General features: G+C 44.8%; 1 protein-coding gene across 4 annotated transcripts in view; it reads right to left on the reverse strand.

The window, feature by feature from the left end:
• Positions 1 to 1,080: 1,080 nt before the first annotated feature.
• Positions 1,081 to 26,987, reverse strand: part of TVP23C (trans-golgi network vesicle protein 23 homolog C) — a 31,190-nt gene continuing 5,283 nt past the window's right edge. The window contains exons 3-8 of one of the 4 annotated variants that reach the window (XR_009864294.1): positions 26,386 to 26,530; positions 19,429 to 19,518; positions 18,118 to 18,249; positions 14,668 to 14,796; positions 9,621 to 9,710; positions 1,081 to 1,962 (exon numbers count right to left, since the gene is read on the reverse strand). Coding sequence is in view for 2 of the 4 variants with exons in the window: in XM_062175504.1 (XP_062031488.1) it covers positions 9,672 to 9,710; positions 14,668 to 14,796; positions 18,118 to 18,249; positions 19,429 to 19,518; positions 26,386 to 26,530 (535 nt within the window). In the remaining 2 variants the exon portion in view is untranslated. Of the gene's footprint in view, positions 1,963 to 9,407; positions 9,711 to 10,292; positions 11,389 to 14,667; positions 14,797 to 18,117; positions 18,250 to 19,428; positions 19,519 to 26,385; positions 26,531 to 26,987 lie in introns of those variants that run through there. The other 3 variants (XR_009864295.1, XM_062175504.1, XM_062175505.1) reach the window with 3 other exon arrangements.

Below are 26,987 nucleotides of genomic sequence, written 5' to 3' on the forward strand. Positions count from 1 at the left end.
CTCAACTAATTAAGGGAGCTGGGAAACACAGGAAGAACAAATGGAGTATTTGGTGAACGTTATCTCTATCATGTGATTTTCAGTAAATTATTGTACTCCTCTTAGACTTTATGATATGTCTATAATACAAGGTTAAACGCACACAAGGGTCCTTCCTCTCTCTTAAAGATATGGAGAGAATCAAATGAGATACTACATAACTTTCTTTTTTAAGGTTATTTACTTGAAAAGCAGAGCAACAGAGAGAGATGGAGACACACACAAAGAGAGAGACAGAGATCTCCCATCCTCTGTTTACTCCCCCAAAGGGCTAGAGCAGGGCCAGGCGTAAGCCAGGAGCCTCAACTCCATCTGGGCCTCCCAAGTAGGTGGCGGGGGGCCTGCTGAACAATGCTGGCCCCCGTAAAAGGACTTTAATAAGCTCTCAGAGTTGCACAGGTTTAAATGGACCACAGTACCTACACCACAGAATTAATGTGCCTTTCATTTGGATCTGGCTAAAAAGCCCATGAGTCTTTTAGGCATGGAAAGCCAAGACACTGTGGCAAAAAATGACCTACATGAAAGATCTCTGTGAATGAGATTCCAGCAGAAAGAACGGGCCATCAAAGAAGAAGGTACCTTTCTCTGAAGGGAGGAGAGAACTTCCACTTTGACTATGATCTTGTCTAAATAATGTTGGAGTTTGTGAACTCAAGAGGCTTCCATAGCCTTGGAAGCTCATGACAAGAGCCTCGGGTGGTTACTGACATCATAAATAAGTGTCAATTGTTAAATCAACAACAGGAGTCACTGTGCACTTGCTCCCCATGTAGGATCTCTGTCCTTAATGTGTTGTACTATGAGAATCAACGGTACAAATAGTCTTCAAACAGCACTTTATACTTTGGGTGTCTGTGTGGGTGCAAACTGTTGAAATCTTTACTTAGTAAACAGTTGATCTTCTGTATATAAAGATAATTAAAAATGAATCTTAATAAAGAATGGGATGGGAGAGGGAGTAGGAGGTGGGATGGTTTGCGGGTGGGAGGGTGGTTAAGGGGGAAAGAACCACTATAATCCAAAAGTTGTACTTTCCAAATTTACATTTATTAAATAAAAGTTTTCTATAAAAAAAGAATTAATGTGCCTTTACCTCTACACAACCCTTATTTATTCAGAGATGGGGGTGAAAGAAGATACTTTAGGGGCTATAAAGGAAAGATAACTTTCTGCTCTCTCTCCCCCAAATAAACTTGTCAGTCACGGTGAGATAATTAAAGTAAAGCCAGTGGCAAGAAATCTGGAATAGAGTGATTCATTATCTCCGCTAATATTCACTTAATTATAGTACTAAGAAAAAGGCAAATTCATAGTTAGTAAATTATTACATCTCAAACACTGTACTAATGGAAACAAGTATGGGTGATGATAAAAATGCATTGTATAGGCAAGTATTCAGTTAGGCTATGACCCAATGAAAAGCCAGAATAATGTAAAACACAAGCTCATGGGGCTGGCACGGTGGTACAGTCCACGACACTGGCTGTGGGCACTGGTTCAAGTCCTGGCTTCTCCACGTCTGATCCAGCTTCCTGCTAGTGCACCTGGGAAAGCAGCAGAAGGTGACCCAAGTGCTTGGACCCCTGCCACTCAGGAGGGACACCCTAATGAAGCCTCTGGCTTCAGCCTGGCCTGGCCCTGACCGTTGCAGCCATTTGGGGAGTGAAGCAGCAGATGAAAGCTCCCTATCTGTCTCTCCTCTCTCTGTAACTCTTTTAAATAAATAAATAAATCTCCTTTTAAAAAACAGAAGTTTGTTCCTCTCTTACAAGAGCAGGGGATGCGGATGCCCCTTCCTGTTCAGTTGACTTCCTGGAAGTGAATCCATCAGTCAGAACTTAGCCACGTGGCCACACCATGATGCAATCTAGGGAAAGTTATCTTTATTCCAGCCAGGTTGTCATGTCCCAGTGGGAAATGCTGTAGAAGATGAAAATGAAAACGGGGACAAGTGGTAGATTCTGCCACACGCATGTTTCATAATTGCAATTTGGTTTAACACTGCAGATTCAAACAGTTACCTCAAAAACTATACCAATACATCCCATTAGACTCTCAACCTGAAAGATTCCAATCGTTCACATAAATAAAAATGTGTCCTTGAAGGACCCTTATGGGGGAGAGGGACAAGAAACTAGGCCTGGGCAGATATCAGGGGCTTCTTAAGAGGTTAGATGTTCCCCAGAGTCCAGCGGGCAGGACGTTCTCTGGGAAGGAAAAGTCAATCCCCTTCAGAGAACCTCTAGGCATGCCCAGAGCAGAGCTGCCACTCTCCTCAGCACTCTCCTCAGCACTCCCCTCAGCACTCTCCTCAGCACTCTCCCTCAGCACTCTCCCTCAGCACTCTCCTCAGCACTCTCCTCAGCACTCTCCTCAGCACTCTCCTCAGCACTCCCCTCAGCACTCTCCTCAGCACTCTCCCTCAGCACTCTCCTCAGCACTCTCCTCAGCACTCTCCCTCAGCACTCTCCGATATGCTAATTGTCCCTCCGAACCAGCCAATCCCGTGTTGCCACTGTATCCCATATGCTAATTGTCCCTCCGAACCAGCCAATCCCGTGTTGCCACTGCATCCCATATGCTAATGGTCTCTCTGAACTGACCAATCCTATGCATGCGCATTAGGAATATGCTAATTCGTTGCCTATATAACCTGTGTGAAACTGCCGCTCAGGGCTCCTCACTGCCTGAGGTGGGGGCCCGTTTGCGCAAACGTTCAATAAAAACCTCGTGCTTTTTGCATCAACTGGTCTGGAGTCTGGATCTTTGGGCGTCCTCCCGAGCAAGTGGGCATCTCTGCAACTGAGAGGTCCTACATTTGGCGCCCAACGTGGGGCTTGAGGTCGCCCTCAGACCCATTCTCTGCAGGACCAGTTGGAGGTATAATTAAGTGTTTTCTGTCTGTTGTTTTTTGTCTTGAGTATTCTGACTGGATTCTGACTGAAGTATTCTGACTGGCCAGTATCTGACCTGACTCTGTGGGACCAGTGGGGGAGGCAGGCGTGCCCAGCAACCCCTGGTCCGTTCCCCGGAGGACGCTCCGGGTTATGAGGGGAAACCCTCGGTCTGTTCCCCCGGAAGACGCACCGGGGTGGTCTGGAGGTGGGTCGGAGACCAAGTCTCCCTCCTTCCCGGGGAGGGCTGGTCAGGCAGCCGCTCCCAAAAATAGCGCAATAGCGTTCGATTTGTCCTAGCCATGTGTTTTGTCTTGCTTACTGTATATGTCTGTGCATTGGCTGTTCTTTTTGTTTGGGCTGAAATCCTTGTACGCATGGGTCAACAAATAACCACCCCTTTAAGTCTCACTCTAGATCACTGGAAGGACGTTCGAGAACGCGCGCGCCACCTCTCATTGGAGGTTAAAAGGAAACAATGGGCAAAATTCTGTTCCTCAGAGTGGCCGGCCTTCGAGGTCGGCTGGCCAAGGAACGGCACTTTTAACCTCGATATTATTTTACAGATTAAGGAACGAGTCTTTCAGCCAGGATCCGATGGACACCCTGATCAGGTGCCCTACATTACCACGTGGGAGGATCTTTCACGTAACCCCCCTCCCTGGATAGAACCCTTCTCCTTCCCGACGGAGCCCATACGTACCCCGTTACCCCCTCCTCCTATCCCGGTTGTGCCAACCTCCTCCCTATACCCTCTGAAGGAGATTCGAGATCCAAAACCTGACAAGCCACCGGTTCTTCCGGCTGATCAGGACTTTCTGCTCTTTGACTCTCCCCCACCCTATCTTCCCGGCCAGCCTGCTCCCCCGCAGGAACCCCCACAACAACCAGAGCGGGATGTGCAACCTTCTGCACCATCCCCTGATTCCACGAGGGCAGGGGAAGAAGTCTCAGTGCCTTCCCCGCCCTCCAGCCGCCTGCGCCTCCGTCGGGGGCAGGCAGGGGGCTCGGGAAGCGTCTGGACTTCGCAGGCCTTTCCTCTTCGCTCGGTGGCTGGCCAGATGCAGTACTGGCCATTTTCTGCTTCCGATCTTTACAATTGGAAAACCCATAACCCCTCTTTCTCTCAGGACCCCCAGGCTCTGACTGGGCTGATCGAGTCAATTTTATTGACTCATCAGCCCACCTGGGATGATTGTCAGCAGCTTCTGCAGACCCTCCTCACTACTGAGGAAAAGCAGCGTGTCTACCTTGAGGCACGGAAAAACGTCCCTGGAGCAGATGGCCGACCGACCCTACTGCCAAACGAAATCGAGTAGGCGTTTCCCTTAACCCGTCCTGATTGGGACTACACCACCGTTGCTGGTAGGGAGCGACTTCGTCTTTACCGCCAGATTCTCCTTGCGGGTCTCAGAGGGGCTGGAAAGCGCCCCACCAATTTGGCCAAGGTACGTGCAGTAGTACAGGGGGCTGAGGAAACGCCGGCAGGCTTCCTAGAAAGATTAATGGAAGCCTACCGTATGTACACCCCGTTTGACCCCCTGGCAGAGGACCGGCAGGGAGATGTAATCATGTCCTTTATAGGACAGTCAGCACCGGACATCCGCAATAAATTGCAGCGGCTAGAGGGGCTTCAGGGGTATACTATACAAGATTTAATGAAGGAGGCAGAAAAGATTTACAACAAAAGGGAGACCCGAGAGGAGAAGGAGGAAAGGATCCGCAAGGAGCAGGAGGAAAGGGAAGACAAAAGAGACAAAAGACATAATCGAGAGCTTAGTAGAATTTTGGCCACCGTAGTGCAGGATACAGAAAGGAGTAGACCAGGACAGAATAGGGACTTGGGAGACAAACGAAAGCCTCGGGTGGAAAGAGATCAATGTGCCTATTGTAAAGAAAGAGGACACTGGGTCAAAGACTGCCCGAAGAAAACACAGGGACCAAAGAAGAGACCAGTTCCAATCCTGTCCCTGGAAGAAGACGACTAGGTGAGTCAGGGCCAGGAGCCCCCCCCTGAGCCCAGGATAACCCTTGAAGTGGGGGGCAGACCGGTAACCTTCCTGATTGACACGGGAGCCCAGCACTCGGTACTGACTTCAGAAAAAGGGCCTTTAAGCTCCAAGACTTCCTGGGTTCAGGGGGCAACTGGAGGGAAGTTATATCGCTGGACAACCAATCGAGAGGTCCAGTTAAGTACAGGACTTGTGACACACTCGTTCTTACTAGTGCCAGACTGCCCCTACCCCCTCCTGGGCAGGGACCTACTCTCGAAGGTAGGAGCCCAAATTCACTTCCATGAGAAAGGAGCTACCATCACAGACTCAGGAGGGCGGCCCCTCCAGGTATTAACACTACGCTTGGAGGACGAACACCGATTATTCGAGAGGCCCTCGTCCACCATGGCTCCCCTGGACCCCAAGTGGCTCACAGATTTTCCTCAGGCCTGGGCAGAGACTGCGGGAATAGGGCTGGCCGTCAACCGGCCTCCCTTGATCATAGATCTGAAGCCCACGGCCATTCCCGTGTCAGTTCGTCAATATCCGATGGGCAAGGAAGCTAAGGAAGGTATCCGGCCACATATCCAGAGACTGTTACACCTAGGCATTTTAAAACCTTGTCGTTCACCTTGGAACACCCCCCTACTACCAGTAAAGAAGCCTGGTACGGGTGACTACCGCCCGGTACAGGACTTGCGGGAGGTTAACAGGAGAACGGAGGATATGCATCCCACAGTGCCCAACCCCTACAATCTGCTAAGTACCTTGCCTCCGACCCACGTATGGTACACTGTGTTAGATCTAAAAGATGCATTCTTTTGTTTAAGACTGAGCCCTCAGAGCCAATCCATCTTTGCTTTTGAGTGGAAAGACCCAGAGACCGGGTTTTCAGGACAACTCACCTGGACAAGGTTGCCCCAAGGATTTAAAAACTCGCCTACCTTGTTTGACGAAGCTCTGCACCTAGATTTGGCCGACTTCCGAGTTAACCATCCGGACCTGGTCCTCCTGCAATATGTGGACGACCTCCTCCTTGCCGCTGAAACTGAGCAGGACTGCCTAAAAGGTACCGGGGCCCTGCTACAGAGACTGGGGGAATTGGGCTATCGAGCCTCCGCGAAAAAGGCCCAAATATGTCAGAAACAGGTGGCCTACCTAGGCTACCTCCTAGAAGGAGGGCAACGGTGGCTGACAGAGAGCCGAAAAAGGGTGGTTGCTCTAATTCCACCCCCCACCGATGCCAGAAAGATGCGGGAATTCCTCGGGAGTTCGGGATTCTGCCGCCTTTGGATTCCTGGGTTTGCGGAGCTGGCAGCCCCATTGTACCCCCTCACGAAGTCCAATGCTCCCTTTCAATGGAAAGAAGAGCAACAGCGGGCGTTTGACAACATAAAAAAGGCCCTATTGTCAGCCCCAGCCCTGAGCCTCCCTGATATGACCAAGCCTTTCACATTATACGTGGATGAGAACAAGGGAGTGGCGAAGGGAGTGCTAACACAAATGCTTGGACCCTGGAAAAAGCCGGTGGCGTACTTTTCAAAAAAACTAGACAATGTAGCGGCCGGCTGGCCTCCGTGCCTCCGCATGATAGCGGCCGTGGCAGTTCTGGTGAAAGACTCGGATAAATTGACTCTAGGCCAACCTCTCACCATAGTGGCACCTCATGCTGTGGAGACAGTTATCCGCCAGCCACCAGATCGGTGGCTCTCAAATGCTCGGATAACTCATTACCAGACTATGTTATTAAACTCAGAGCGGGTCCGGTTTGGGACTGCCACCTCCTTAAACCCGGCCACCCTGCTCCCGGAACTGGGGCCCCAGGCCCAGGTAATCCATAACTGTCATCAAATCCTGGCTGAGGCCCACGGCACCCGAAAAGACCTAACCGACCAGCCTCTGCCGGATGCCGAAATGACCTGGTTCACGGATGGGAGCAGCTTTCTACAGAACGGTGAGCGGAGGGCTGGGGCAGCGGTGGTGGATGGAAAAACTGTTATCTGGTCAAGTGCCTTAAAGCCTGGAACTTCTGCTCAAAAAGCCGAGCTCATAGCCTTAACTCAAGCTTTAAAACTGGCACAAGACAAAAAGGTCAACATTTACACAGACAGTCGGTATGCTTTCGCCACTGCCCATGTACATGGGGAGATATACCGGCTAAGGGGCCTCTTAACCTCAGCAGGCAAGGACATTAAAAATAAGCAGGAAATCCTAGATCTTCTACAGGCCCTGTTCCTGCCCAAAATGTTGAGTATAATTCATTGCCCCGGGCACCAACGAGGAGACGACCCCGTAGCAAGGGGAAACAGGATGGCAGACGAGGCCGCTAGGGCGGCAGCCCTGAGCCAACAGGTGCTCCCGTTAAAGACAATTGAGCCCACCCAAGTATCGAGGGAACCACCTTTCCTCTATTCGGACCAAGACTTAGATACGATCCAGCGGCTCGGTGCAGAGTATGATGAACAAATAAGGGTTTGGAGGCTCGGAGAGAAAATAGTCCTGCCACACCAATTGGCTAAAGAAATAATTACCAGCCTCCATCAATGGACTCATTTGGGACACAAAAAGCTAAAAGCAGCCTTACAGGAAGATAGGCAGTCTTATTACATCCCCGGACTTGACTCTTTAGTCCAGCAGGTGACTGAATCCTGTGTTCCGTGTGCCAAGGTAAATGCCAGACACCTCAAGCTCCCGGAGGGAGCTAGGGTAAGAGGAGACCGACCAGGAATCAACTGGGAGGTCGATTTCACTGAGATAAGGCCGGGCAGTTATGGGAATAAGTATCTTCTAGTTTTTGTAGACACCTTCTCCGGATGGACTGAGGCATTCCCCACAAAACGGGAAACCGCCCAGGTGGTCGTCAAGAAGATCATAGAGGAGATCTTCCCCCGGTTCGGCTTGCCTAAGGTAATCGGGTCCGACAATGGCCCAGCGTTTGTCTCCCAGGTAAGTCAGTTGGTGGCCAAAGCATTAGGCATAAATTGGAAATTGCACTGTGCCTATAGACCCCAAAGTTCAGGACAGGTAGAAAGAATGAACAGAACAATTAAAGAGACCTTGACCAAATTAGCGTTGGAGACTGGTGTTAAAGACTGGGTCCAACTCCTCCCTATGGTGTTGTTCCGGGTCCGAAACACGCCCTCTCATTGCGGGCTGACACCGTACGAAATCCTTTATGGAGGGCCCCCACCAGTAGCAGGCTTGCTTGACCTTGCCAGTGACTCTGTTGCCGATGCCCCTAAGTTACAGGCCCGGTTGAGAGCACTCCAGATCATCCAGAACCAGGTCTGGAAACCTCTTGCAGCAGCCTACCAACCCGAGACGACAACCATCCCACATCCTTTCCAAATCGGTGATGCTGTGTATGTCCGAAGGCACCAATCTAAGACTCTAGAGCCCCGGTGGAAAGGCCCCTTCACTGTGCTGTTGACAACTCCCACCGCTCTCAAGGTCGACGGAATCGCTGCTTGGGTCCACGCCTCACACGTGAAGCGAGCACCACCTCCCCAGGGCCCCGAGGATCCGGACAGACCAGCCAAATGGAAGCTCCAGCGCACTCAGAACCCACTCAAGCTAAGACTTTCAAAAACTGTTTAATATTTGTGATGTTCCTGGCCTTTCCCCATTGTTTTTCCAATCCCCATGCTCCACAATTGTTAACGTGGAACCCAACCCAGTCCAGCAAGAACAGAGTTCCCTCCCTCCAGTGAGGCAGGCTCTCCCCAGGCCGGTCCAATAGATTTTAGGATTAAAATCTTTGCAAAAAGAAAAGGAGGGAATGAAGGACCCTTATGGGGGAGAGGGACAAGAAACTAGGCCTGGGCAGATATCAGGGGCTTCTTAAGAGGTTAGATGTTCCCCAGAGTCCAGCGGGCAGGACGTTCTCTGGGAAGGAAAAGTCAATCCCCTTCAGAGAACCTCTAGGCATGCCCAGAGCAGAGCTGCCACTCTCCTCAGCACTCTCCTCAGCACTCCCCTCAGCACTCTCCTCAGCACTCTCCCTCAGCACTCTCCCTCAGCACTCTCCTCAGCACTCTCCTCAGCACTCTCCTCAGCACTCTCCTCAGCACTCCCCTCAGCACTCTCCTCAGCACTCTCCCTCAGCACTCTCCTCAGCACTCTCCTCAGCACTCTCCCTCAGCACTCTCCGATATGCTAATTGTCCCTCCGAACCAGCCAATCCCGTGTTGCCACTGCATCCCATATGCTAATTGTCCCTCCGAACCAGCCAATCCCGTGTTGCCACTGCATCCCATATGCTAATGGTCTCTCTGAACTGACCAATCCTATGCATGCGCATTAGGAATATGCTAATTCGTTGCCTATATAACCTGTGTGAAACTGCCGCTCAGGGCTCCTCACTGCCTGAGGTGGGGGCCCGTTTGCGCAAACGTTCAATAAAAACCTCGTGCTTTTTGCATCAACTGGTCTGGAGTCTGGATCTTTGGGCGTCCTCCCGAGCAAGTGGGCATCTCTGCAACTGAGAGGTCCTACATCCTCAGTGTGGCATTGACTTCTCTCACCAGACAGAACAACAGATCAATATATGGAAAACGGTAATCTACTTTAAATTACAGCTCCTCAAAAGGAAAAGACATTTAGAGACAAAGACTTCCTCTAAAACCAGTAACATTTCTTGTTTTTTATCCTACAGGTAATCCTGTAATCTGTGTTTCCTTCAGCAACTCACCCAATAACCTTGAAGTTCAGCTCCATTATCAAAGGGATGGGTGATGCCGGTCTAAGGATGTATAAGGCTGGTGAAATCATCCGTCTGGCCCTGCCAAGGCAACACAAGGGAGACTCCAAATTCAATAAACCTGTAACAGGCTGACAATTGTGTATGGCCCACCCACGGATGAGGTTGAAGTATTCAATGGCTCTTGCCTTCCCTACACCAGATCTAAGGGATCAACGTATTTGTCATGAGGGTAAAACACCTTGTAAAAAGATGTTTGTTTGTTTGTTTGTTTTCATAATTTATTTTAAAAGCAGAGTTACAGAGAAAGAGGAAGACAGAGAGAGAAAGAGATCTTCCATCTGATGGTTCACTCCCCAAATGGCCACTACGGTCAAGACTGGTTTAGGCTGAAGCCAGAAGCCTAGAACTTTGTCTGGGTCTGCCACATGGCTGGCAGCAGTCCAAGTACTTAGGCCACCCCCCGCTGCATTTGTAAGGAGCTGGACCGGAAGCAGAGCAGCAGGGTCTCAAACTTGTACTCTGATATGGGATACCAGTGTTGCAGCCACTGGCTTAACCCACTGTGCCACAACTCCAACCCCAACAGTACAGTTTTATACAAACATAAAGTTATGTACTTTCAAAGCCACGACTCTAATAAAGACACTCAATTAAACAAAATATCTTTTAAAATGTTTACCAATATACAAACACATTCACAACATAATCTGGTGACTAAAGACTCCAATAAAGTTTACAGTACCTACAACAGAATTTACAGATGCCTACAACAGTTTGTAGAACAGTTTGGTTTAATTTAAATATATTGTTTTAAGAAGTACCATTAATACAAATGCATGATTTACAATATCCCCATGGTAGCAAGAAAAACAAAATAGATTCATAAAATAAAATGTCTTTTAGGCATTTATTATGCCCAGTATTTAAATGAGTATTCTCATTATGACATAAGAATAATACTCTTTAGTGGTAAAAGACAGATTTTATTAGCCCTAGACCACTGAAGAGCATCTGGGAAATTCCCAAGTGGACTCTGGCTCTCCTTTCCACAAAATAAACAGAACAGCAGCAACCTCTGGGTATCTCCTAACACACACTGTGAAGATCCCATTCATATTAATCAGGCCTTACAAGTAAGTGACTTGTTACAAATAAAACACAAGCTAGTTAACTAGTTTAACACCACTAGCCCATATTTTATTTTTATTTGCTTGTATTATGTCTAAGATAAGAAAATTCACTATGAAATACATACTAGAAACTAACAATTATATATAACTTATACACAAGTCAAAGTGCCCACTCTTACCATGGAATCAAAACTTACTTCTGAAAATAATCTACAGAAATAATATATAAACACACAGAGCTTTGAGACAGACTAAAAACATCCACCCACGTTCTACAGATCAAAATGCAAAGGTTTCTGTTACATAAATGAACACAAACCCCTTCACTAATTTGGGACACATGGAACTACACGACTACATACATGCACCATAAAACAAATGCTGACAGTGTTTCTAGCGACACCACACTGCCTAGCCCCAACTGCTAGAAAGAAAATAAAAACTGAAGATGAAAACTACCTTCTTTTCAAATAAAGTTTTAAGTGGAAAAACAAACCCAACACTCCTCTTTGCAACATGGACTGAGTGCTAAAAGGCTCAGCCCAGAGTCTCTTCCGTGGCTCCCCAGTGTAAGAGAAACACACAAGCTTCCTCTCTACTCAGGTAGTCTGATCACCTCCAGCGTTCTGCAAAACAAGGAAAAGAAAAAAGCACTCCTCAGTCCTCCACGTCGTCTCCCTTCACAGCCCGCGGAGCAGAAAGCACCAGGCCTGGAGCACACGCCCTGTCTGTAAGCAGGGCCGGCTCCTGCAGCCTTACATTCACGCCACAAAGAGGACGTGCTGGAGAAGGAAACGCTCAGACATCACCAGCCACCCAGACCCCTGCTTGTCCCACGTGAGCAGAGCACCACGAGGTACCAGGTAAGACATGGCTGTATTCAATGTCCCTCCCCACCTTCAGAAACACTGTATCTAAGGAAGAAACCCAACAAGCATGTTCATGCAAACTCTCCCAAGATGGACCACAGCAGTTATACTGGCCACCATGCAAAAATTCTTCAGGATGAGATCATGTTCCTACAAGAATACTCATTTTCTCTCTTATCTTCTTTAAAAGCAACTGTATATTAGAACAGAAACAGTAAGTTTGGAGTACAGAGGGTTGTGATCAAGCTCTATCTTTGTACCACCTACTGTATATTCTTGAGTAGGTCACTTAATCTCTGAGGGTTTTAGTTACTTAGTCAGTTTTTCATTACTACAACGAAATACCTGAAGAAACTAGCTTTATAAAGAGAAAAGGTTTATGGGGCAGGCATTCTGGTGCAGTGGGCTAAGCTACCACTTGGGATGCCCACATCCCACTCAGAGCCTGGTTTGAGTCCCAGCTACTCCATGTTTCTGATCCAGCTTCCAGCTATTGTGCCTAGGATGCAAGGACGCACCAGATGGCCCAAAGGCTTGGGTTCCTGCCACCTACACAGGACACTGCTTCCTGGCATTGGCCTCACTGTTGCAGGCATCTGGGGAGCAAATCAGTGGATGGAAGATCTGTCTCTCCCTCTCTGCCACTCTGCCTTTCAAATAAATAAGTCTTTTTTAAAAGAAAGAGAGAAAAAAAGTTTATTTAGAGGTCCATGTCCAAGATCAGGCAGCCCCACTGGCTAGCATGGGTGGTGGGAGCCAATGACAGAGTCCATGCAGAGGAAGATCACACAGCAAATCAGGAAGCAGACAGAGTGGCTGTGCCCAGCTTGGCTTTATAACCAACCCTCTCATGAGAACCACCTTCTGGGGGCATGCCCCCAGTGACCTAAAGACCTCCCCTCCAGGCCCACCTCTGAAATGTTATAACTAGATCCAAGTTTCCACTCTGTTAGTGACATTAACTTCTGACTTGGGGGTTTAAAGACCTACATGAGCTGAGAGCTCAATCACACATCCAAACCATAGCAGTTGAATCTAAGTGCAAACCTCGGCCCAGCAGCATCAGAACCACCTAGAAACTTCTTAGCAAATAATGAGATCCACTAAAAGAAATCCTAGCCAGTGCAGCCCAGCAACCTTGTGCCCACTAGGTGGTTCTGTGCATGTTCCAAGTCCAAGAATCACTGTCCTTCATAACACGACCTGCCCAATCTACCACACTAAACAAATGTGAGGTGTTACTCATATGACCTAGTCAATGTTCCCAAGAAATGTAATCAAAAAAAATTTTTTTAACCTATGACTACTGCTTACCCTCTGAAAACGCTGATTTAAAATCTCATCTGGGAGAACTGTAGTAAACCCTTTACATTCTAGGAGGAAAAATTAAAGTACAATCTTCAATGATATGGTCGGCTATGGTTGGGATGCGGTTTGTCTCCCCAGGGTTCACATCACCCCAATGTGGTGACGCTGTGAGGTGGGGGCACCTTTAAGATGTGGGGCCTAGCAGGAGGTAATTAGGTCACTGGGGGCAAAGCCCTCAGAAAGGACTAACGCTGGTCTCACTGAGTGAGTAGTTCCCCTGAGAATGAGTTGTTAGGAAAATAATAAGCCTGAGTCCTGAAGCCCTCTGGCTTCCTAGCTCATCCTGTGACTCTTCCATACCTGCTCCCACCACCGGGAGGCCATCCACCAGCAGGCTCTCAGCAGAACCAATCAGGGCCCAGTGCCATGCCCTTTGACCTCCAAGAGCTTTAAACTGCAAGCTAAATAAACCTCTTTTCTTTACAAATTACGCAACTTCTTTTGTTATGGCAACAGAAAATAGACTAATACCTGGTCTTATTCTACTTGTTCTTGCTATAAACCCTAAAAACCATCCAACATATTTTCTTCAAGAACAGCCTCTTAAAGCCACCATGATATTAACAGAAACCTACTGAACTTAAGGTAATTTTAAAAAATAAATTATTATCGCTGGTGCCGCCATAGCTCAATAGGCTAATCCTCCGCCTGCGGCGCCGGCACACTGTGTTCTAGTCCCGGTCGGGGCACCAGATTCTGTCCCGGTTGCTCCTCTTCCAGGCCAGCTCTCTGCTGTGGCCCTGGAGTGCAGTGGAGGATGGCCCAAGTCCTTGGGCCCTGCAACCGCATGGGAGACCAGGAAAAGCACCTGGCTCCTGCCTTCGGATCAGCGCGTTGAGAGCGCACCAGCCACAGCGGCCATTGGAGGGTGAACCAACGGCAAAGGAAGACCTTTCTCTCTGTCTCTCTCTCCTCTCACTGTCTACTCTGCCTGTCAAAAAAAAAAAAAGGAGAAAATAAATTATTATCAATGACAGCTTATTTCTCCTGATTTTAAGATAACTTTAGGATTGGTATAATACATTTTCAGAATGTCCTAAAAGCCTCCAAAGAATCATTAAAACATCTGTATCATCACATCATATTTAAATAACTATATGCCTTTAAAAAAAAAAAAAAACTTCTGTTAGGAAACACGTCATGGGCAGGCATTTAGCCTATGGTTAAGATACATGCATTCCGTATCAGAGTGCCTGGGTTAAAATCCCAGCTCCACTCCCAATTCCAGCTGGCTGCTAATGTGCACCCTAGGAAACAGCAGGTAAAGGTTCAAGTAGTCAAATCCCACCTGCACCTAGGAAACCTGGATTGAGTTCCCAGCTCCTACCTTTGGCCTGGCCCAATCCAGGTCCTGTAAGCATTTGGGGAGTGAACAAGCAGATGACAGTTCTCTCTCTCTCTCTCTCTCTCTCTCTCTTGCTCTCACTCTCTGTCCCTCAAAAATTTTTAAGAAAAGACCTGGATTGAGTTCCTGACTTCTGCCTTCAATCTGGCCCAGCCCCAGGTGTTGTGGACATTTGGAGAGTGAGCCAGAGGATATCTGCCTCTCTGCCTCTCAAATAAATATACAATCCAATGACTTAAAAAATAAGTATTTCATGAAAGCTAAACTCTACAAGAATTAACAATCACTGCATTAGTCACTGATCACATTCAGAAAACACTTACTTGTCTTAAAAACTGCTTTCCAAGATACGAGGTTGCCATGTTGGTTAAATTCTTTCTGTTGCCCACTTTACACCTGATGTAACCATACAAGTTGGCACCTTGTAGCACCACACCCATGATAACCACTGCCTGGAACAGGAGAAAAAGAATCACTGGTTAATGACCTAAAATTGACCTTTCTCTATGCCAGAAACGAGACAAGCAGATTGTCATGACAGAGAAGAAAAGGAAACTCTAAAAAGCACAACGGTGCCAGTGAGACCCCTTAGTTAGCTGGAACAAGCCCAAGTCCCTCAGTGCACAAGGCTGTGCTCCAATAAAAATTTACAAACACAGGGGGCCTGTGTTGTGGTGTAGCAAGTAAAGCCATAGCCTGCAACACCGGCATTCCATCCCATAGGACATTGGTTCTAGTCCCAGCTGCTCTACTTCCAATCCAGCTCCCTGCTAATGACCTAGGAAAAGTAGTGGAAGGTGGCCTAAGTGCTTGGACCCCTGCCACCCATATAGGAGACCTGGAAAAGGCTCCTGACTCCTGGCTTCAGCCTGGCTTGGCCCAAGACATTGCAGCATTTGGGGAGTGAATCTGCAGATGGAAGCCCTTGCGTTCTCGCTCTCTCGCTCTCTCTCTCTCACTCCCTCTCTCCCTCCCTCCCTCTCACTCTGTAACTCTTTCAAATAAATATATAAATCTTTTTTTAAAAATTTACAAACACAGGTGTTGGGCGGGATATGGCCTACAGGTTATGGTTCACCAACCCTCATTCTATAGCAAACAGCTCATCAATTCTCCTACTATGAAACAGATTATCCAGAAACCTTTTATAGGGGTAAAAAGCAAAGCTCCTAAACAGAACATCTTTTTTTCAATCCAGACTCATTCTCCTTACCTCCTTATGAGTTGTACAGCTGATTTAAAGGTAAGATGATTTTAAGGTAAGAAGATTTAAATGTTTAAAGTTGAACAAGTATATTCTGTTCTGAATGCATGTTTCATGGAAATAAAAATCTAAGTGTTATACAAATCTACTAGTTACCTAGGTAAACATAAAGCGATCTTTTTATCTAAATAAATCTCACTTAACTTCCCAGGATTCTCAAACTGGAATACTCCTGGGTATGTGTATACCAGCATGCCAGAGGGTTCCTGAATTCAGACTGAGCATGGGTCCTGCTGAGGCAACAATTTTACTAAATGGCAACAAATTTTAAAATGTACTAAGCTAAAACAAATAGACTTCTGACTTAAGATGGTACAGTAAAGTCAGATACAAAGATACACAACACCTCTCCTTAAGATGCAGACAGCAACAGGTTTAAACAACAACAAGAACAAAAGGCAAATAAACAAGTAGCAACACACATCAAAAAGGACTGGTAGTTAATGTGGTTTGGGGAGCCCTACACAGCTCCTAATTCTTCAAAGAAGCTCGAAGGTTACGTCTCACTAATAATTACCATCACCATCACCTCCAACATCTCAGAAGCAGACGCCAGAGGATACAGACAGCCCTAAGAAAGAGTCATGAAAGTAGATAAACCTCCCACCCGACAATGACCCTAAAAGGCAGGAAAATCCTGAGGTTGGCTGTGGTGATGCCTCCTTCGCCGGTGGGAAGTGGGGCAGGACAGGAGGCACTGGAGGACCAACAATCATGAGAGCTGACCACCTTACGAGAATTCAGAGGGTGGGAGGAGGCTCCTGACGGGCCTCAGTGGAGCCTGCTTCCCTTCCTATGGCCTAAAAATAAAACCAAACTACTTCCCACATAACCTTTCCCTGTTCTGTTTTAGGGACGCAGAAATACTCCGAGAGAAAGCCTGGGCTAACTCTACTGACTGGACACTTAAGCTCACCAAAAATCAAAGGCAAGAGTAATATCAGAAATTAGTTCACAGCCACCCAGGAGACAACAATATTCCCTAACAGAAGGCAAAACCCAAACAAACCAGCTACAGCGGCCAGAATCTGGCTGAGTTCTCCTCACACCTGCATCTTCAGGCCACCACAAGCAGCATTCACACTAGCTCATGGCAGCACAGGCCTTAGACAATGTGGGAAGGAGGTTCAGGAGAATTCACCCTCACTAAAACCAAGAGGAGGAGGCATGGCAGAGCTGCCACTGCTGGCATCCGTACAAGAGAAAGGGGAAGGCATCTATGCAAAACTGTAGCAAAAACAAAAACAGTAAGAAAGGAACACAGTATGCAATAGACAGATAAAGAATCTACTCCAAAAGAAATATAATCCACCAAAATAAAAACATTCCTGGAGACAGTCACCCTATAGAAGAATCTAAAGATACAAATGCGGAAAGTATGAAGATAAAATAACAGGAGATGAAAGTGGAGCTGACAAAGCTGAGGAAGCACAGAGCGATGTCTTCGTTAGTCACCTAAGAAGTACCCGCTATTCTCTCCTGTGCACTCTCTACCTCAACTGCTTGTTTCATCACCTTTCTAACATCCCCTACGTTATTTTTATTGTCTGTTTAACATACTCTAATGTCAGTTATCTTGCTTATCTGGTCCCAGTTACGTCGCCTGTGCCTAAGCTCTCTGACATATGGTGATTTTACCCACTGAATAAATAGAAAAGAAAAAGATCAAAGAGTAAAGCAATTAGACGACAGCAGATGAAAACAGATAAAAGTGATCCAACATTGACAGAACTGATAACTCAGAATTAAAGAAATGAAAAAATATATGATAAATAAATGTAAATATTTAAGAAAGGCCAATTTTCCTGCCTCAAAGTAAAACCTGGGTCTGCATATGAGAAAGGCAAATGGTTCCAGAAAACTCAATGTAGAAAAGAGAATACAGGCATATGCTGGCTCCTTATTTTAAGTGCTGAAGAATTCTTCAAGGAAAAAAAAAAAATGATTCACTTACTTACATGGAGGTTAAACATACCTGGACTCAAATTTTTCTAAAACACTCAATACAAGTAATGGCTGGGAGCAACCTAGCCAAGTCATTCAACAGGCTCATCGTAAACGTGAAAGGGTCAGAAGAATAAACCTACATGTTCTTTCTGAAAATATCACCCAATAAACGTGGCAGTGTTTGACACAGCAGTTAAACCACCACTTGGGACGCCCACTTTCCCTATCAGTTTGCCTTGCTTCAAGTCCTGGCTCTGCTCTCCCAATCTAGCTTCCTACTAATGCACACCTTGGAAAGCAAGAGGTGACAGCTCCAGTAGTTGAGGGTGTCACCCACATGGGAGACCTGGGCTGAGTTCCCAACAACTGTCTTCAGCCTGGTACAGCCCCATCTGTTGCAGGCACTTAGAAAAAAGTGGAGTTGGGAAACAACTTGGGTAATACATGATGAAGCTGCCTACTCAAGATAGGTCCTCCATGTTAAAGGCACAGATGGTTACTTGTTAGGATTTCCCATCAGACATTTTAATGGATCATTCAAAAGTTCCACAACGACACTCACCAGCCATTTGACTCTGAAGGAGAAGAGAGCACTAAAGGCAAATATCACCCATAGCACTGGACAGGCAATAAGTCCTAACCAAAAGATTCTTGATTCAGCTTCTGAAACAGCTTTATTTTCTTCAGAGGATGTCTACAAAACAAAGAAGTAATTTCAATCATCACTGAGATGTGTATCAGTAAATAGTTTTAAATAAAACATTTTAAATAAAAAGTATATTTCTTTCAATTCAATCAATACAGACAACCCCAGTCCCAATTCAGAACACATGAATACACACACACACACACACAGAGTTAATGCCTCTACTGTTATAATTTCAAGGAAATGATTTTAATGTACTTTGTTTCAACTCAAGAATTTTGCAGTTTTAGGGCAGAACACACAGTTCAGCAGGATCCAAGACAGAATAGTGATCCTGACAGGCTTGTACTAAATTCTTGCACCAGCACTGTTTATTCACAAGGAAGGGTGGAATGATACTTTTTTGAGTGAGCATCAAAAAAATCAAGGTTATACAGTCATCCTGGCATATAAAAGTCAAGTCGGGTCCAAAGAAAGGTCCAACAATCAAGAGATGCTGGACAACAACCAAAATGTCTTTGCAATACTCAGGAACTTACAGGGGTAGTGAGTTGCTAACAAAGTAGACTGTATAACATAAAGGACTGCAGGCTCACTGAGCACAAAGCTGCCTTCTGAGAAGCATTACTTGTCAAGGGCCTTCCAGTGAGAAGGGCAGCAACATAACTGGTGCTGTCTCCAAAAGCCCTGCCCAATGCCTCCCACACAGATTTCCACAGGGAAACAGAGTGTTTACTCTCAAGCGGCACGCCAACCCAAACCAAGGGTGCCACGGAACTCCTGAAGGCACAGGGTTAAAGAATGATTGATCAGTTCCACATTTTCTACCCAGTTGCAATCCTTCTCCTTTTCTCCACACACAAGTGGCAGACGACCATGGGAACAAAGAGAGAACGAGGTACTGGCAGCAGTTATCTGCTAGACAGAGAGGGAGCCATGGAGATGCCCAGCAAAGGCAAGAAAGTTGAGGCTATCAGAAAGCGCTTTTATCAGCAGCTTGGCATACTCTAACATCGTCTCTCAAAGGATTCTGTCCTGTGCTCACTTATGCTTTGTTTCTGCTCTGAACTAGAACAAAAAAAAAAAAAAGATCAAGTTTTGGTTTATTACTGACATGCCAAGTGACTTGAAGTAGTGTTTTTAGACCTGAATATTCTTAAACAACGAAACGTAATCTACACATAACTTATCAAATGACACTATTCAACAGGAAAAATATCAGCTTACCTTCCTGGACTCAAACACCCAATGGCTCTTTCCATCTTCATCAATATGATTCCACCAACGTAAGCCTACCATCAGTCTACCTGTGACATTCTGAGAAAAATAATACATATTTAAAAGACCCATACATAACATCACATCTTAATGTTACATTTCCCAACAAGAATCTCTACCTCTAACATAATACCCAGTTAACAAAGACAGCTATACACCAGGCCTGGCTAAAAGATTAAATAAAATGTCAATAGTAGGTCCAGTAGGGGGAGCAAGTGACAGGGTGGGCAACAAGTGTGCCCATAAAGTGCCCATAAACATTACCCCCTTCTTTCTCTCACACTTTCTCCAATTCCTAATTTCCTAAGTCCCTTGATCTTCGGCTACAGTGGCCTACCTTTTCCCATATATCCTAACTGTAGCTACCTACATTTTACAGTTGTATATACCTAAAAAATGAAAACAGCCAATGGCCTTTATTCAATCCTTTAAATATACCAAGTTGTCTTCTTATTAAAGTAACAAATTACTTTGGTAGCCTTCCTAATGTATATGTACTCAACTATTAAACATGGGGACTAAAGTGGTAACTAAGAGGTACCATCGGCCGGCGCCACGGCTCAATAGGCTAATCCTCCACCTTGCGGCGCTGGCACACTGGGTTCTAGTCATGGTCGGGGTGCTGGATTCTGTCCCGGTTGCCCCTCTTCCAGGCCAGCTCTCTGCTGTGGACAGGGAGTGCAGTGGAGGATGGCCCAAGTGCTTGAGCCCTACATCCCCATGGGAGACCAGGAGAAGCACCTGGCTCCTGGCTTCGGTCAGCGCGGTGCGCCGGCCGCAGTGCACCAGCCACGGCGGCCATTGGAGGTTGAACCAACAGCAAAAGGAAGACCTTTCTCCCTGTCTCTCTCTCTCACTGTCCACTCTGCCTGTCAAAAAACAAAAAGAGGTACCATCTTTGTCCTTAAGGAGCTTCAAGTGTCAGGGGAAGATATGAGGCCACCAACATACAAATGCACCATCACTAACTGCAACAAGTATTGTGAGGGAGAAGTACAGGATGCTTTGAGTACAATGTGGAAATGTGACCAACTCCCCCAAAAATCAACATTTTGGCATGAAACTTAAAGGAATTTCAGGAATCAATAATACAGGGTGTGTTTCATTAGTGGTATCCACTAAAAGATTCAGGGATTCTGCGAATTCAAGTGGGCAGGAAATTTTATCTTTATTTTCATTAACCTCTGGCTAAAATCAGGCATATCATTACATTATGAAAGTAGATGACAAACCATGAATGTGGGTAGAATTAACAGTACTCAAAACTTTGTCACAATAAAAACCACAGATAATTTTCATTTTGTACTATACTTGCTGCAAATATCACAAAATATTGTTATGCTTATCACTGTCTTGAAATTTACTAGGTCTATTGTAGATTTTACTATTTTTTTGTTTGACAGATAGAGTTAGACAGTGAGACAGAGAGAGAGAGACAGAGAGAGAGAGAGACAGAGAGAAAGGTCTTCCTTCCGTTGGTTCACTCCCCAAATGGCCGCTACAGCTGGAGCTACGCCAATCCAAAGCCAAGAGCCAGGTGCTTCCTCCTGGTCTCCCATGCTGCTGCATGGGCCCAAGCACTTGGGCCATCCTCCACTGCCCTCCTGAGCCACAGCAGAGAGCTGGACTGGAAGAGGAGCAACTGGGACTAGAACCCAGCACCTATATGGGATGCTGGCACTGCAGGCGGAGGATCAACCAAGTGAGCCACAGCACCGGCCCCTGTAGATCTTACTATTAATACATTCATAAAGAAATACATATACTAAGTCAGAGATTTATCTTTTTAATATTTTTCAATTATATACTCATAGTCGTTCCAGGTATCACTGGGGCAGCAGTTCTAGGATCCCCTGCAGATATCAAAATATGCAAAATAAGGCTCAGGTCCCTTATAGAAAATGGCACATAATTACACATGACCTACACATCCTCCCAAATACTTTAAATCATCTTAGATTACTTATAATACTTAATATACTCAAACAATGTGCTGGGTAAATACTTTTCTACCATATTATTTACAGAATGCTAACAAGAAAGAAAAGTCTATACATGTTTAGTACAGATGCACAATTTTTTCCACAAATATTTTCAATCTGTGACTGGTTGACTCCCTGGCTTCCAAACCAACGGATATGGGAGCTATCTGTATTTCAATATAAATGACTTTCTTTGAGGCCTTATTATTTTCTTGTATATTTGAAAACATTATTCATGGCTTTATGAGACTATAAGAGGTCTGTGGCACAAAAAGGATTAGAAATCCTTATATTAACATGATACGCAAGTGTGAAGAGCGTTTCAGACAGAGCAGTAGGTAGACTCTCCCAAGGAAGAAAGTGAAACCTATGGACTTAAAGAGACTTGGTGACTAACTGGATATGGAGTAGGAAAGAGACAACACACACATTCTGGTTTGCTCAAGTGAAAATATGATTCTAGGACCTACAGAAGGGAACATCTATGGAAAAAGGAGCATTTTGGGAATGGAAGATGACAAGTAGTATTTTATATATCCTTAATTTGAGGTGCCTTCAAGACAGTCACATAAAAATGGTAAAACAGATGGAGAAGCAGCTGCGAGGACAAACTTGGATAGAGATCTGGATCTGGGAACCAACGCAGCTTACAGATAAGCAACAGAAATCAGAAGCAGAGATGGCACTGCCTAGGAAAGGAACACAGAAGGAAAAGGAAGGCGGTGGCCTTAAAGCCCAAAACTCTATCCTAGAAATGCTAAGAGTGAAAGGCCAAGTGGAAGAGAAAAGCTGGCAAAGGTGACAAGAACAGCTCCAATCCCAAACCCTTCCATGTCCCCATGCCCCAGTTCTCTTTCTGCATTTGTCTTCATCATTTATTTGTCCTAATTCCTCTTAGCTTTCTTGGTTTTGAAACTTTCAAACCTGAGCAGTCCAGACTTTTATTTTCTTGTCAAATATCAAAAGCCTGAAGTCTATTGTTTTTCTTCTACATTCATGCCAGAGTTTGACTTTGTCATTAAGCTATAAACAATCTATCTTTACAGTTTTTGGTTCCTTTTACACCAAGCTATTTAGCAAGTTGGCTTTTTTAATGCTAATGTTGACAACTATTTTTATTAATTTCTATATACTAATTTAGACTAAAATGTAAATGTTTTTTACAATTTATTTGGATTTTCTTTAGTAACGTTCAGTTAGTTTTTGTTAATGATCCACAGGCATATCTCTGTACATACAAAGTTCCAAATAGTGTTTTTAAATTGATCTTGTTAATTATTTCTTTCAGATCGTACAGATCTTATTTATTTTTTGTTGCTGTAATCTATCAAAGACAATGGTTTGTTAGGCTACTAATAAAATGTTGCCTCCATCTTTCCCTAGTATTTTATGTTCTTCACTATATACATTTTGATATAATTTTATTCTACAAATGAAAGTCACTGTGATTCATAAAATGACCTTTTTGGGAGGTTCCATTTAGTGTTTTCTTACCCTGTTTTCTCTTTCATCTGATAATAACACCAAGTTTCTTTTTGTCTGAATTGATTTGATGTTATCTTTGCCTTCTTTTATTTTTATAAATGTCAATATTTTAGTTAGTTCTTTTGCCTGGACTTTTTTTTTTTTTTTTAAGATATATTTTATTTCTTTGAAAGGCAGAGACACAGATAGGAGAGAGAGTGGCAGAAACAGAGAGATCTTCCATCCAGTGGTTCACTCCCCGAATGCCCACAACAGCTGGGGCTGGGCAAGGCTGAAGCCAGGTGTCCAGAACTCCATGTTGGTCTCCAACATGAGTGGCAGGAACCCAAAGAATTCGGCCATCATTCTCTGCTTTCCCAAACATATCAACAGGAAGCTGAATTGGAAGTAAAGCAGCCGGGCACCAGCACTCTAACGTAGGATGCCCACATAGCAAGCAGTAGCTTAACCTTCTGTGCCACAATGGCAGCCCCTTGGGCTTTAATTTCTGACCCAGTCTTCAAATTCTTGTCTTTAAAAGAGAGCTTAATCAAATTCCATTTACTGTCATAACAAATTTGCTATTACTTCTGTCACCTAGTACACGGGTGCTGTAACAGTTAAGTTCTGAGATTTACTTTGTCCTCCTTCTTTGGCCATAGGAAATATTTCAGTTGCTCCTATCTTCTCCAGTGCTGAACAAGATACAGAACATGTGGCCGGCGCCGTGGCTCACTAGGCTAATCCTCCGCCTTGCGGCGCCGGCACACCGGGTTTTAGTCCCGGTCGGGGCACCGATCCTGTCCCGGTTGCCCCTCTTCCAGGCCAGCTCTCTGCTGTGGCCAGGGAGTGCAGTGGAGGATGGCCCAAGTCCTTGGGTCCTGCACCCCATGGGAGACCAGGAGAAGCACCTGGCTCCTGCCATCGGAACAGCGCGGTGCGCCGGCCACAGCGCGCTACCGCGGCAGCCATTGGAGGGTGAACCAACGGCAAAAGGAAGACCTTTCTCTCTGTCTCTCTCTCTCTGTCCACTCTGCCTGTCAAAAAAAAAAAAAAAAAAAAAAAAGATACAGAACATGTCTTAAATTTTATTAATAACTTCCATTAAATTTTTAAAACTATTTAACTTTTACTCTATTTGTCAAAATGAGGAACAAAACAAAACCCTATACAATCATATTTAAACATACTCTTTAAATATTTTCTGTGTTCACCTCTTCTTGGTCTTCATTAATATCAGGAAATTGGATGAAGATTATTTTTATTTTTCAAAATAATTATATCTCTTTTGACAACTACATCAAAATTATGACACATTTCCAATCTACTAGTTTTAGAACCCTGCTACATGCGTTCCCAAATGGATTTAATAATTTCTCCATTCAATTTCTTAATTTTGCTTCAGGTCTTAATTGCTTGGATAGCTGTAATTAATTTTGACAAGGATAAATGAATGACAACTTTTTAAGCCTTTTTAAATCTTATCAGAAAATATACTATTTTGGTCACAGTTTCAAAAACCCCAAGCACAGAAGGATTTAATGTTAAGAGTTCAAAAATTACAAGGAAAACTGATTAAAGGCCCTGTTTTATTTGGCTGAGCAGAAATTTGATAACAAAAAGAAACATGGATGCAAATACAACTGTGAGCAGGATACACCCTAGAGCAAAAAGCAACAGAAGAAATTCAAAGAAACACAAACCAAAGAGAGTGTACAAAAGAAAAGTCTTCAGAAAACAGACCTATGGGCTGGCATTGTGGTAAGGCAGGTTAAGCCACCTACGATGCCAGCATCCCATATGAGCACTGCTTTGAGTCCTGGCTGCACCACTGCCGATCCAGCTCCCTACTAATATGCCTGGGAAAGCAGCAGCAGATGGCCCAAATACATGGGCCCCTGCCACCCATGTGGGAGACCTGGATGGAGTTCTTGGCTCCTGGTTTCAGCCTGGTCACATCCTGGCCACTGTGGCCATTTGGGGAGTGAACCAGCAGATGAAAGATAATCTCTGTAACTCTGCCTTTCAAATAAATAAATAAATACATCTTCTAAAAAAGAAAATAAAGCAAAAGAGAACCGACCTTTGAGATCTTCCTTCTCAGTATTATGTAGCCTATGAAAACTAGCCACCACTTAACAAACAACTTCTGATGTTTTTAATTAATAGGTCTAAAAATGGCTAGGTTGGGGCATGTCAACAGACTTTAAACATCTTCCTGGTCCTTGAGTCAGTACACAGGTCTCTGAAGTTCCAAAATTAGCCTTTGATTTTTTCTCCCCATCACTTTTTACTAGAAAAATTTTAAAACACATAAGAAAGTTAAATTTTACAGTAAATACATAAACATTTACCACCAAAGTCTACATTTAGTATTTTATTATGGTAACTTATCACACATTTGCCTACCTGTCTGGGCATCCATTAATCTCTCTATCCATCACTTTTGAGTTTGACACCATTGCTTTCACTCCTTTCTCTCCCCTACAACAGAGTTCCTCAACTTTGACATAACACACTTTTTTTTTTTTTTTTGACAGACAGAGTTAGACAGTGAGAGAGAGAGACAGAGAGAAAGGTCTTCCTTCTGTTGGTTCACTCCCCAAAATGGCCTCTACGGCCGGAGCTACGCTGATCCGAAGCCAGGAGCCAGGTACTTCCTCCCGGTCTCCCACACAGGTGCAGGCGCCCAAGCACTTGGGCCATCTTCCACTGCCTTCCCGGGCCACAGCAGAGAGCCGGACTGGAAGAGGAGCAGCTGGAACTAGAACCTGGTGCCCATATGGGATGCCGGCACCGCAGGCAGAGGATTAGCCAAGTCAGCCACGGCGCCGGCCCCACATCTGGTACATCTGGTACAAAACTGACATTTTGTACCAGACAGTACTTCATTGTAGAGGCCATCCTGTGCATCTTAAGTTGTTCAGTAACACATCAGGTCTCTACACACTAGATCACACTCACCCCTGCCCCAGGTATGACAATGAAAAATGTTTTCAGACATTGACAAATATGTTCCATGGGGAACAACTTTGCCCTGGTAGAGAAATATTGCCCTAGCACACAAATAGGAACCTTTACAAAAAGTGGATACTTCTTAGGCATTTATGGACAACTATACTGGGCAGAATCTGGAAACTATACAAGGCACACCTAGAAGTGACCCTAAAGCAAAACCAGCTGAAGGGATTAGAAGCAGTGTGTACAGTCTATGACTGCTGGTCACATTGTGTGTGTGTTTGATTGCAAAGCTGACGTAGGCTGACATATAGCAGGGTAACTCAGTACTGTAATAACCTGCATGCGTTCTGACAATTCCAGCAGTTTAACATACATGAGGCCTGATGTAACAAGATCAATTAAAATTAACACCAATCCAAAATCCAGTCTCATTTTTCTGTATGTACATCATTCAATCTCATAGTAAATACAATTTTAAAATAAAAACAACAAAACCTACCTTCACTGCCCAAAAGTCACATGACAACAACAAGATAATTGTCACCATACAGGCAATAAAGCTGCTGCTGAGTAATTCACAGAGAAGATAGACTACAATTGCACTGACTCGAAAGAACAAATGGAAAAATGATGCCACTGGATGTCTGAAAACCAAAACAAAATAAAAGAAATGCAATTACATTTTACTACAGGTACCAGCAGATGTAGATGAAAAATGTGCTAGCCATGGCATAACCATGAAGAATCTGGCAAAACAAAAGAGATGACCTGAGCAAGAAGCAGCCTATCTCTCTTAAGTCCCATTATTTAACTAGGCCCTGTTGTCACAGAAAATTCATTATGTAAACACAACATCACATTGTTTCCCCCAATAAACCCACTCCCTTTAAAAAATATCACATTGAATATAAATTTTCACAAAATATATAACGAGCACCTAGTTTTCAAAAATAAGGAAAACTACAGTCTTATGATTTGAATCCTATTTTCAAATCATGCCAAAATAATTTGGAAAGTTAAAAATCACTTCAGGCATTAAAGCAAAGTCACCATCAGATAAAGTATTTTTGGTTTTTAACAGCTTTGTTAAGATACAATTCG

The sequence above is a fragment of the Lepus europaeus genome, chromosome 18 (assembly GCF_033115175.1).
Source record: "Lepus europaeus isolate LE1 chromosome 18, mLepTim1.pri, whole genome shotgun sequence".
NCBI classification, from domain to species: domain Eukaryota; kingdom Metazoa; phylum Chordata; class Mammalia; order Lagomorpha; family Leporidae; genus Lepus; species Lepus europaeus.